The sequence below is a fragment of the Elgaria multicarinata genome, chromosome 11 (assembly GCF_023053635.1).
Source record: "Elgaria multicarinata webbii isolate HBS135686 ecotype San Diego chromosome 11, rElgMul1.1.pri, whole genome shotgun sequence".
Lineage (NCBI taxonomy): Eukaryota > Metazoa > Chordata > Lepidosauria > Squamata > Anguidae > Elgaria > Elgaria multicarinata.
This window is the reverse complement of record NC_086181.1, coordinates 16,623,606-16,637,229: the sequence shown is the minus strand read 5'-3', so window position 1 is coordinate 16,637,229 and position 13,624 is coordinate 16,623,606. Positions and strand designations below refer to the sequence as shown.

The following is a 13,624-nucleotide window of genomic DNA, read 5'->3' as shown; positions in this document are numbered from 1 at the left end:
AAAGCTGCAGCAGCCTTGCCCTCTTTTGTATCTGGTCATGCTAGGCAGGGCTCCTGCAGCTTTAACTGTTGTGCTGAAGAGGGAATTTCACCAGGTGCTGCATGCATTCCAATTGACACCTCCTGAAATTCCCTTTGCTATTCAACTGTTAAAGATGCAGGAGCCCTGTCCTCCTTTCCATATGGTCACCACAGATTGAATCTCACCGCTCCTGCTCTGAAAACAGTCCTGAAGCTGTGTTCCCCTTGCTCCCCTTCCACTATACCACTGTGTTAAGGAACGTAAGAAGAGCCCTGCAGCTGCTGCATTAGACCAAGGCTCCATCTAGTCTAGCAACTGATTCCCAACAGTGACCACCCAGATGTTTCTGGGACACCCATAAACAGGGTGTGATGACAATTGCCCCCCTCTGCGGTTTGTCCTCCATCCCTCCTCCCCACAAACTGGTATTCAGAAGAATACTATTTCTGAACCATGCGGCTCCATTAGCTGTACTTTCTGATTGTTTTTTAATTGCATTAGAATGCTGCACCAACCATAAAAACCAAAAAAAGCTGAAGAATAAACCAGCGGGTCAAACAGAAGAAATACAGAAGAAAGCAAAAAATTGTTCTCTGCTCCCCCAGAGGGCAGAACTACATCCACCAGCGGGTAGGTTATGGGTGAACATTAGGAGAAACGTTTTGACGGTAGGACCTAGTGGGGTGGGCGGACTCTCCTGCACTGGATCTTTTCAAGCAGAGGCTGGAAAGCAGGGCTTGAGTCAAGAGTAAGGATGGTCTGACACCTGCTGAGGGTGTACATGCAGAAGGGGCTGCTGGCAAGAGCCCGCTGGAGCTCCGCTTTACCCGTGCAACCTGCTTGTTCCTCTGCCTCTTGCTCCGGCCCAGATAGGAGGAACAGATGCCACATTGCCTACTTGCTCACTGGCTGACTGCTTGTCAAGCAAGCAAATGGTAGCAATGAGGATGAGGATGAGGAGGGATAGCAGGAGGTGACAATGGCAGTGAGGGAGGGGGCTCCATTGAGGATATTTTGCCAAAGCGCCCTCAAAAACCTGGGCAGGATCTACACTACTGCTTTAAAATGGTTTATAACAGTAGTGACAACTGTTGGGGCCCAAGACACACGCCACAGACAGTTTTCAAACTGTCATATCCTGCTTGGTGTAGATCTGGCCCTGAAGCCACCACTGCTAGACAGCCATCTGCTAGGGATGCTCTAGATTTGGATTTCTTTTTTATTTATTAATTAATTACATTTCTATATCGCCCAATAGCCGGAGCTCTCTGGGCGGTTCACAAAAATTAAAAACAAAGTATAAAACAACAGTATAAAAACCATAATATAAAATACAATATAAAAGCTCAACCAGATAAAAACAGCAGCAATGCAAAATTACGAATTTAAAACGCCAAGTTAAAATTTATTTATAGACTGTTAAAATGCTGGGAGAATAAAAAGGTCTTCACCTGGCGTCTAAAAGCATATAACATAGGTGCCAAGCAAGCTTCCTTAGGGAGCTCATTCCACAACCGGGGTGCCACAGCAGAGAAGGCCCTCCTCCTGGTAGCCACCTGCCTCACTTCCTTTGGCAGGGGCTCGCGGAGAAGGACCCCTGAGGATGACCTTAGGGTCCGGGCAGGTACATATGGGAGGAGGCATTCCTTAAGCAAGAGGGCTGGACTGGATGACCGACAAGACCCCTTCCAACTCTACAATTCCATGATCATCCATTGCTACACCTGTCCTCCATAATCCCATTTTAAAGCCATCTAAGCCCAGAGTTGTGTCAATACACTTTGTGGCAGCGAATTCACACTTGCCATGTGCACAACAGATACATACATACATACATACATACATACATAGTTAAGCTCTGTCTGGATGTTTATCTGATTCCCTTATTATTATTTTAAAAAAAACACCACTCCATTTTTAAAAGCTGAGCAATTGTTCCTGGAGGGGTGCATTTGTGATGTGACAAGCTCCCAGCCAATCAATGCAGAGCACAGCCAGATTTCTGCCCTAAATATGCAGAACCAATTGGTTTCTCCCTAGCTTGATCCTGTGGAAGAAGAGACTATATATGAACACAGCAGCTCCACAACTCAAGGTCTAACCTCACTGCCCTACATATGTTCCAAGGGTAGTAGCATTGCAAAGTTACTACAAGTGGAGTTCTGCAGTGGATTTTAACATGTTTGTTTATTTGCAATATTTATATACCGCTCCCCATTCAAAATTTCCGAGCGGTGTACAAGATAAAATACACACAAAAAACAAAAAACCTTAAAATAGATTTTTAAAAGCAAAATGAAAGGTCAACTGTGAACCGTGGCTGGTCATTAAGGAAAGGCTTCCTCAAACCTCGTCATCTTTCTGCACATTCTATTATCTTTAATCCACTTTTTATTCCATTGTTCTAATTGACCATATTCTAGCCAAGATAGCTTCTTCTCCTTTAACAAATTTTCCATATCTTCTCTTGTTTTAATATCTCTTACCCAATCCTTTAATTTTATTTTATTTTTCTCTTTTAATATTTTACATAATCTACCCTTTAGATCCTCTGGGAAATTCTTTAACATTATTATCGGTGCTAAGGGAGAGTTGCTCGGAAGCAGCTTCCCTTTAAATTTACTCCAAATTTCCCATTGAGTCCTCAGGAGTGGATTATCTATACTTCCAACCCACTTTCTTCCTCCATCTTTAAAAAAAACATTCTCCAGATTCATCTCTACCTTACTTATGATTTTTTCTTCCATCCAATATAAATCTCCTACTCCCATAATTGCTTCTACAACATGTCTTAATCTATTTGCTACGTAGTATAATTTTATGTTTGGGAGACCCATTCCCCCCTTTTTTTGGCTTAGGTACCAATTATTTTTATTCACTCTTGCTCTCTTTTCTCCATTACAATATTTATTAATAATATTTTGCCAACTTTTTATCTCGGTTTCTGATATTTTTATAGGTAACATCCTAAATACAAAATTAATTTTAGCTAATATCTTCATTTTTATCAAAGCTATTCTCCCAAACCAAGATAAATTTAATCTTTTATATTTTTCCAATTTCTCTAGTACCTCCTTCTTTAACCTCGTTAAATTTTCCCTTTCTAAATTCTCTAGATTTTTTGTAATTTTAATTCCCAAATATTTAATCTCGTTCTTAACTTTCAATTCCATTCCCTTAAATTCCCAATCCTTTTCTTCCTTCTTAGTATAGTTAAACAACATCATCTCTGATTTAGACCAATTTATTTTTAACCCTGTAATTTCCTCAAATTCCCTCAACTGATATTTAATTCTTTCTAATTTTTTTAATGGATTCTTAATGGTCAATAAAGTATCATCCGCAAACATGTTTAGCTTTATTTCCCTTACCTCTCCAATTCCTTCTAATTCTTTATCCTCCCTTAGTGCCTTCGCCAAAACTTCCATAACCATTACAAAAAGGACCGGCGAGAGCGGACATCCTTGTCTTGTTCCTCTGGCTAGTCGTATCTTTTCAGTAAGTCCGTCATTTACCACCACTACCGCCGTATTTTGGGAATATAGCTGTTCTATTACATTTTTAAATTTATTTCCAAATCCCAATTTATCTATAATACTCTTTAGTGCCTGCCAGCTCACACAATCAAAAGCTTTAAAAATATCTAATGCCATAATACCTGCCTTAATATTTGCTTTTTTTATTACATTTATTACATTTAAAACTCTACCCACTAAATTATGCATATGTCTTCCTACCACAAACCCACATTGATCTGCTCCTATATATTCTGCCAAAAATTTATTTAGTCGTTTGGCCATAATAGATGTAAAAATTTTAGCATCCTGATTTATTAAAGAAATAGGTCTATAAGAATCGGGATTAGTCAAATCTTTATCTGGTTTTGGGATCAGAATTATCACTGAATGTTCCCATGATTCGGGTATCTTCTCTCCTGATAATATCCTATTATAAAGTTCCATTAATTTTGGAACTAAACAATCTTTGAAGACCTTATGACGAGGTTTGAAGAATTAGTAGTAAGTAAGGAGAAAGGAAAAGGAAGTAGTATAGTTTCAAAAGGATTAATGAGTGAAATATATAAAATATTGTTAGAGAAGGAGTTTAGAGAGAATACAGAGAAAATGATTTGGGAATCAGATTTGAAGATACAAATAGGGCGACAGAGCTGGGAGGGACTATGGAAACAAAGAGTGTTGAGAAGTTTATCAGTAAGAATAAAGGAGAATTATTTTAAAATTTTATGGAGGTGGTACCTAACCCCGGTTAGATTGAATAAGATAAGTGATCAACATTCAGCAAATTGTTGGAGAGGATGTGGGGAAAAAGGAACGTATTTACATATGTGGTGGCAATGCAAATATGTACAAAGATTATGGAAGATGGTGTTTTCAGAAATTGAAGAAATAGTGGGAATGAAAATAGAACAAACACCAAAAATAGCATTGCTGTCACTATTTGAAGATATAAAGTGTGGAAAAGGAACTATAGAGCTGATATCGAGTTTGTTGGTTGCAGCACGATTGATGATAGCTAGGAACTGGAAGATCCAAGGGGAATATTCTATTGAGGAATGGTATAAAGTAGTATGGGACATAGCCATTAATGATAAACTGACATGCAATATTAAGTGGAGAAAAGGCGTAACTAAAATAAATGAGTTCGAAGGAATCTGGAAACAGTTCCTAGTGTTTGTGTTTACTAAGGGAAGTGGGAAACCACCAGCAGAAGAAATGATTAGATTTTGGACTCAAGAATGATCCCGAGGTGGGGGGTGCACATTTATGTTAAGAATGAAGATGTTGTAGTGTGATAAGGCATATGTAATAGTTTTTGATATTTGTACTCAACAATTATTCAATATGTATGCAGCAGATATTTGATGTATTTTTTTTTCTTATTGTGTTAGTTTCAGTTATATTTTGGAAATGTTTATCTATGTTTATAAAAAAAATAATAATAAAAAAAAAAGGAAAGGCTTCCTGGAACAATGACATTTTCAGGAGGTGCTGAAAGGAATACAAAGTTGGTGCCTGCCTGACCTCCAGAGGCAGGGAATTCCACAGGAGGGGGGCCACCACACCGAAGGCTCTTCCCCTGGTGGACTCCAATCGGAGGATGGATCTAGGTGGAACCACCAGGAGCAGGCCCTCGGATGACCTCAGTGACCGGGCAGGTTGGTAGGGGAGAAGGCGCTCTCCCAGGTATCCTGGTCCCAAGTTGTTTAGGGCTTTGTACACAAGTACAAGAACCTTAAACCTGGCCCGGTAGCGAAAAGGCAGCCAGTGCAGTTCCCTCAGCAGAGGAGTTACATGCTGGAAAGGGGCAGCTCCAGACAACATCTTGTGAATACTTCAACACTTGTCCACTGTGCAATCCATCATAACCAGAAGGGCTGAGGGTAAATCTCGGCAAAATTGGTTGAACTTTGGAAGTCAGGAATTGGACTTGCGTTCACAAAGCCATTTCAAAACTGCCACAAGCACATAAACACTTGGCCGTGTACCGTACCGCAAGGACCCAACTCAAGGCCATGTGCGCAACCAGACATTTGTTTATAGTTAGCACCATATGTCCAGAATTATCTCGCCTAGCCAGGACCAAGTGCACACACACTCAGAGGCACACTAGCACAGGCAACCACCTACAAAGAGACCCACGCTGCTGTGAGCACCAACGTTTGAACGCCCGCTATGCATTTGTTCATGAATGAGGAGCTTTGTGCAGGAATACATCCGGCTTTTCTGACATGCACTTACCTGTGCTGTGCCGGACCCATGTCCAATTAATTTGGATACACTTGCGTATGCATTGAGAAGGATGCGCCCTTCCACGGCCACCTGACACTGTCCCATACATCGGGCTCATATACATTGTTGACCCATCTGCACCTCCTGCCCGCGGCTGATGGCATTTGATCCCTCCCTGCACTTCAGAGCCATGCCTTATGCACCTTCACCCATGCATTCCCTGTCACAGTCACCTCCCTTTCATGCTTGCGCTTCCAATACCCTCTTTCGCACCCAGCACCGCTAGCACCTAGCGCTGCTTTTCTGCCAGACCCATCCAGTTCCCACTTTGCACACTCCCGTCGCACGGAGGTGGCGGGGAAGGCGGGGGGGGGGAGAGGTGCCATCGGAAGACGCGAATGGTACCTGCTTGGTGTCGGTCCTTTGCTGAGCCCACAGCCTCCTCCTGCAGCAGGCAGAACAGGACAAGAACTCCCCACGAAACCTTCAGCGATTCTGGGTGCAAACCCATCCCTCTGAGGCGCCACCTTTCCTTGACACTAACTTTACGCCGTGCCTCCCTAGCAGTTTCACCCGCTCTGGCAGCTCCCGGAGTCCCCTCTCAGCAGTTGCTCCCAGTCTGGCGGCAGGGGATGCGCGAATCCCGCAAGATCCCTAGCCTCTGGCGGAATTTGACTAGCAGAAAATTCAGCATCTGGGGGCTGCTGCTGCTGCAGCTGCAGCAGGCGACTGTCAAAGCTCAGCTGAGCAGGGTTTGGATGGGGGGGGAGTGGAGAGAGAAGCAAGCAAGGAGGGAGGGGGGAGGAGGGAGGGAGGGGGGGAGAGAAGCAAGGTGAAGCGCCTGCCCTCTGGTGGCCACATGGGGACATACGTAAATGGACAGCAAATGTGCAACCTGTTCCAGGAGGACCGAATGCCAAAAAAAAAGTCTTCAGGCATTTTCACACGTTAGAGCTTACGAATCAATTTCTGTTGAAGTCAGCCTGTAACGTTAATGCAAAATCGACACAGGCTGGAATATGCAATTGGTTTCTGCTCCACCGTCTCCCAGGTGATAAGAACTGCCCCACGTGACACAACAACAACAACAATAATAATAATAACAACGTAATATTTATTTATTCGTTACCCGCCTCTCCCTCTGGATCGAGGCAGGGTACAACGCAAATAAAAACACCATAAAATACATACAACTAATTCAAACGTTTAAACCTAATAGGAAAGGGTGGTAAAGCACATGCTGTGCATTGCACCCAGGTTCAGTCCCCAACATCTCTATATAGGGCTGGAAAAACTCCTGCCTGAAACCCTAGAATTTTTGTGAACCGCCCAGAGAGCTTCAGCTATCGGGCAGTATAAAAATGTAATAAATAAAAATAATAAATAGATTCAGTATAAGACAGCTTCCTATGTTCCTAATTAATGGGAGAGAGCATTCAAATCTACATTTGTTTGGTGTCATATGTGAATGTAACGTTCTGGCTGGACGGAGCACCTTAATGAAGGCTAGGCCTGGAGCAACTGAACGACAAAGTGGCCAGGACTAGCACTTAAGCTTTAAACTAATAATAACAACAACAACAACAAACCATGTAACAGGAGGATGTAAAATTCTGGCAGGGGTGGACTATATGGACAGACACAATACAGCTGCAAAAATAATTCACCAACAACTGGCCATCCAATTCAACCTTATCAAACAATCTACACCATACTGTACATCCCAACCCGAAACAATCTTGGAAAATGCAGATCATAAAATATACTGTGACAGAACAATTCATACTGACAAAACAATACCTTGCAACCGACCAGACAGAACGGTCATAGACAAAAAAAGAAAAACACACATACCTCATCAACATAGCAATACCGAATGACAAAAAGGAAGTTGAAAAGGACGCAGAAAAGAGAGAAAAATATACACCACTGCCCATGGAAGTCAAAACCATGAACCAGAAAAGAGGAGAGGAGATGATGATGATTGTGGGGAAAGAATTCTTTAGACAGTTGGGTACAAAAGACCAGGTCTGGCCAAAACCACTTTTACTCCCTGAGCCAAAGGACAAGATGGCACCTCTCCCCACTTGCTAAAGTTGCCTGGAGAGGCAGTGGAACCTTACTTCAACAGGACAGCAGCCTCCCCATAACTGAAGGAAGCAGGTTAGCTTAGGGCAAGGGCAGGCAAGTTTTTTGGGCCTGTGGGCACATTTGGCAACTTGTCCTGGGCACCATCACAAAATGGCTGCCATGGGAGATATGGCAAAGGACAGCCTGTCCACAAGACTGAATACAAGGCAGAGGTGGGATCTGAGCCCAAACACACCAAACAACACCTTTGAACATACAGTTTTCAATTCCAACAAAACCTATTTCACAGTGATCCCAGCTGCCAGTAACAAAATCTGTCTTTTTTAAAAAAAAGTGGGAGGAGCATGGTAGCTTAGTGGGAACCAAGAAAAGTGTCTGGGCAGGGGCCCATTGGTGCCCATGGACACAGCGTTGTGTGGCACACATGACTCTGTCCATCAACACTTTGTAACTGCTCCCTCCCACTCAGCAGCTGCCTTGTTCTGCCTAATGGTAGGGCCAACTCCTTAAAATTAACAAGGTGTTAAAAAATTGGACTTTTCATTCCTGCAAGACTTGTGCGTTGGCTGTGTGACTCAGTCTAGACCCTCTTTTTTTTTCCCTTCCCAAGACTCATGGTGAAACTTTTTCACTTCCTTGAACTGTGAGTTATTTCTGGCCATGCTGATAATACACAATAAGGAAGGGTGTTTTGTTTAAATAACACCATTAGTTAGTCCATATTTATCCTGACTTGGTTTTCAGTTAGGGTGGGGTTTTCTTATATCCCCTGCGGTCTGCAGAGGAATGGATACAATAAGTAGAATTTCCCCCTAGATATTTTCCCCCTAGCAAGCAGAAATACTATAGCTAAAGTCTCCCCATCATTACGTCGTCATACAAGGAAAATCTATGTCTGCTGGATTTCTGCCTACCAGACAGTTGTTAAAAGGACAGGAGCCTTGTCAAAAAAAATGATGAAGTCAAAACACATTGTGTTCCCTCTCTTTCTTTCTCTGTATAGAATAATAATGAAATGAGGAAGAAAAATACACGGTCTTTGCACTTAGGACTGCAGGGCAAAGGCCAAATTCCACTAGAGAAGTTTTAGGGGCCAAATTGTAGAGGCCCTTGAGAGCCAATGATTATGCCAAAGGGGGAGGAAAGGGAAAAGCGTCAAGGCCAAAAAACACCACAAAAATACCAGCATGTTGTAGCATAAAGCTCTTACTGCCAGTAACTAAGCCTTCAGAGAGGCATTTTAACCTTTTAGAACGGACGGGGGGGACGGGACGACACTTCACAAAAGCTGGTGGTTAAGGGCAAGATGGAGGGTGTAGTATCTATCCCTATCCCACTTCTGACACCATGTAGTATCCCTCAGGCATAGGGACCATATGGGTGAGCTTACCTGCTCAGCCTGCCACTTGCCCCTAGACTACCAGGCAATAACTTCAGAGTCTTTTCCTTGCTGGAAAAGACTCTGAAGTCTAGGAGGTTTTATTACTAAAACCTCCTAGAACAGTGACACTCCAAAACCCTGTAGCAAGGCCCACACCACCAAGTGGCTGAAACAGAGGCCCTTGCCCAGGCCTTCAATGAGGACCTGGAGACTAGCAGCTACAGGCCTCTTAAAGGTATATACATCCACATATCACAGAGGGTACATGTGGCGTTACACCCCACAAGTCAATTCCAAATGTATGTCTGCAGTTTGTAAGTCTGTGATTTGTAGAATGTTGGCCTGAGTGGGCGGAGTTAAAATGTAGTGCTCTCTGTATTTATGGTACTTAAGTTCTGGGAAATTTGAGAGTCAGTGTAGTGAGTGGTGTCTTTAGAGTGTGGTGTGCACGTAGTGGAAGTATATTAATCAATACTGATAATAAAGAAAGTTCAAGAGTGATTGTGTGAGAAAAAGGAAAGCGCGAATGTGAATGAGTGACCGGATTGTATGAAAGGTTTCAAAAAGGTTTTTAAATGTTGTTATTTGAAACAAAGCTTATGAACTTTTAAAAATAAATTTTAATTGTTTTGTTTTTAAAACTACCACAAAAATCCCACGTGTCTGTTTGGCATTTATCATCTTAAGTTTACACATTTAACACCCACTCTGACAATCATTCACCTTAGCAGATATAACTCACAGCGCATTATTATATATATTAAAATCCATTCTCCATTTTAAACCCTTTTCTCCACATAGTTTGGAGGAAGATGGGTTTCATCCCTTGCCTCAGGCGTATCAAGCGGTGGTGCTTGGCTTGAGCAGGGAGTAGCCTCGGCCGGGTCTGTTGTTCAGAGCCTGTGTCGCCCCATAAGAAGTGGTGGCAGACATGAGGTCTGGTGTTCAGAGCCTGTGTCATGGCAGTACACATGGTCTTCTGTGGAAATGCAAGGGCAGATTTGGATCTGGGGAACTTTAGTTCAGCACGTCTGAACTTTCCCCCATAGTATTTCTGTCAGACTGGTAGCTGAGGCCTACCAGAAAAAGTTGTCAGCCCTTGGGCCTGATGAGGATTTGTTTAGTGTGTTGGGGTCAGTGGAGGCTGGTGGCTCCAATGTCAGCGGTGTGTGTGTGAATCCGCTCTGAGTTTCAGTCAGAACCGGTCACCAACATCAGAACCGGTCACCGCCCCACTGGCATCGGAGCCTCCAACATCCATTGGTTGGGGTTCAGCCTCCACTTTTGCTTTGTACTCATTTTTTACACAAGCTTTTTGCCCTTTGTGGCAAGCCACTGCTCCCATGACAGCCATTTTGTGGTGGTGCTGAAGACAGTTTCTCAAATGTGCCTACAGGCCCCAAAATGTTGCCTACCTGTCGTAGACCAACACATTGGTTAAGGCATATTAAATGCATTAACCTTTAAGGTGCCAGAGCCCTCTTTGTTGCTTCTGCTGCAACAGACTAACACAGCTCCGTCTCTGGAAGACGTTTCTATGTGTGCAGAAGTATCTTGTTCACCAACTGAAATGCTCTGCGATGCAATTAGTCATGCTGTGGGGATGGTTTTGGCGAGTGATCCTTGCAAAGGAGAGGGAGGAACCCTATGTACATTTGAGGATGGAGCTGAGAGAGTACAGCCGTTAATTCTGTAATTAAAATAAAAGCTAAAGCACAACTGCTTTCAGAGAAGCTGCACCCTCTTGTCTCATAATCCCGAATGTATAGGACAAGCTGCAGTTTGGCACTGCTTTTATACACGTACATAGGCCTCTTGCACATAAGCTTGTCTAAAAGCCGAAGACAATGGCCCAGCCTCTATATATACACATCCCGTCAAATGAGGCATACAGAAGAAGCTGCTGCAGCTCAATTTGCCATCAATCCCTGTGTTATCTACTACGCTTACTGGCAGCAGCTGTCCGACGGAGGGCTTTCCACAGCTCCTGCCGCCTGATCCCTTGTAACTGGAGAGGCTACAGATTGAACCGGGGTCTCTATGGAAGCAAAGTATGTGCTCCCTGCCACCAAGTTAGGGCCCATCCTTTTAGAGCAGTAGAATGGACCATACCACTTCAGACTGCAGGTAGAGGTATCACACCTACATTAACACTCTGCAAGTACTAGTAGAAAACTAGCACGGCAGAGAGTTGGCTAAATATCCTTGCCCCTGATGGATTAGGGGAGCATTCAGAAGTGGCACCTTCTGACTTCAATGGTGCCAGATTCTTCCAAGAGTGTAGATCAAATCGCAGCCCCAGAAAACACCAAAGCACTTAATTATTTTTTCGTTTTAAAATCAGCCTTCTCCAACCTGATGCTCCCCAGATCGATTAGACGACAGCTCCCATTATTACCAGTAAGCATGGCTGGGGATGATAGGAGTTGTGATCCAACCCTGGTTGGGGAAGGCTGAGTACTGAAAATTAGTCCTGGAGCCGAGTCATGCTGCATCTTAAACCTCTGACGTAAGACATCTGAACCATTCCTCTATTCTTTCGCAAGGTCTCTAGCTCTGCAAGCGTCCCTCAGCCGGTGGAGCACATTATACCAAGAGCCTCCTGTCAACTCAAAAATTACTTCTTAGTTGTAGTACACCAGTCAAATCTGCAAAAGGAACAAGGCAGGGCAGTTGAAAGGGTGAATGTTGGTTTCCACACATTGTTACTTATAGCTCAAAATAACCTGCCAGATATTGGTCCTGGGGTAAAAGCTTTGAGCCGCCTGTTTTGTAAGTTTTTACAAACCTTCACCTTTTCCCAGAGCGCTTGAGTCCGCCTTCCCAATAGGGTGCTCTCTCGATGTGTAGCACTACTACCACCATAATCCCCAGCCAGCATTGGTGGCCATGATGGCTGGGGATGGTGGGAGTTGTAGCCCAACACATCCAGAGGGAAGGTTGATTCATTCTCTGATCACATATGGCTGAGAGGGGAATGTGTGATTAATTTATAATGAGCAGGGGATATAACAGAAAAGTTCTTTTGCACAATGCAAAGCTGACATAATTCCATAAGTGGAATTCTTATGGAAAGCCCATAGTGCTGCTGGGCCCTTTTGGATTCTTATTAGTCCAGTTCTAAGATTCGCTGCACCAGCCCCAAGTGTGTGCTTCCCATGGAGATTAGCAGCCACGGAACCACGGCACCCCACCATCCAGGATGCCGGGGCAGGAACAGCAGTGGTGTTTTCTCTGCGGCTGCTGAAATTCAGATGCAAAGGGTTGGGACCTTGAGAAGTTATTTGCCTTAACGGCAGAGCAGGAAACCTAGTTGCTAACACCAGGCAACTTTTGTTTGTAGGACGATCTGGTAGCAAATGACAAGGCACACTATTGTGCAAAATAAATGATGCATTTAATAAGGAAACATTTTAATTAAAAAAAGTCCAAACAGACCATGCTTGGAATTATTTTTAAAAATCCCCCACAATGGGATACCATTTAGACATGGAGGAAGGAAACCATTTTCTGTTCAAACACAGCAGAGTCTTCTCATTATGAAGCGTTCATCCCTGTAACTTTATAAAGTATCTGAGAGCCTACAAAAAGTAGATATCACTCCTATGTTGGAGAAAAAGAGGGACTACATCACCTCTTGTCCTATCCCTTGGTATACATGTGCTGCAGCATGAGGTGGTCACATGGTGAGGTGCTAGAATGGACTGCTGTACTTCACAGCATATGTGGGGATCACATTTTTGAATGCTCTTCTACACTGACCCTGTTCGGATGACACACTATGGCATGGTGGTTAAGCATTTTGAGCTAAACATTATGGTTTAGCTTGTCGTGTGAACCATTCCTAACCATTGCAGCTACATAACCACAATTTAAACACTCACTAACCATTTACTACAAAAGAGCTAGCGGCCAAACCATGGCTTCGTGGGTTGTCTGAACAAGCCCATTAAGAACTCCATGCAAATAGAAAGCCAGCATAGCTGGCATAGGAATGCTCTCTCTCGGGGGCTTGTTTTCTGCTTGCGGGGAGATGCTTCCTTCTTGTTGTAGTAAGACAACATTTGAACATTCCCTCATCTGTAGCCCGAAGTTGTACAGTCTATTTCATCATTTCATTCTGCCACATGTATAGGTAGACCCATAGGGTCAAACTAGACATAATACAAAACAAAAAATACACACGTCAAGTTAAGCCATTTTTGTGTGTGCAGGGAGCACAACATCATGTCTAGTTTGGTCCTCAGCCTATATGGCTTGCAAATGGGTGCAGCACACTTCCAGGGCCAAAAACTAATGCAGACGATCACAGTCAGGTTGCGATTACAACTCAGGTCTCCGTTGTTCCAAATTCCCCTGATGTTTGCACCAAGTTCTAAAA

The 13,624-nt window shown here is 43.4% G+C and overlaps 1 protein-coding gene across 1 annotated transcript in view; it reads right to left on the bottom strand.

Moving 5' to 3' along the window:
* Positions 1–6,503, bottom strand: part of PLXDC1 (plexin domain containing 1) — a 73,138-nt gene extending 66,635 nt beyond the window's left edge. The window contains exon 1 of the mRNA XM_063138688.1: positions 6,177–6,503. Within this exon, the coding sequence (XP_062994758.1) occupies positions 6,177–6,282 (106 nt within the window). The 5' untranslated portion in view covers positions 6,283–6,503. The remainder of the gene's footprint in view (positions 1–6,176) is intronic.
* Positions 6,504–13,624: the final 7,121 nt, after the last annotated feature.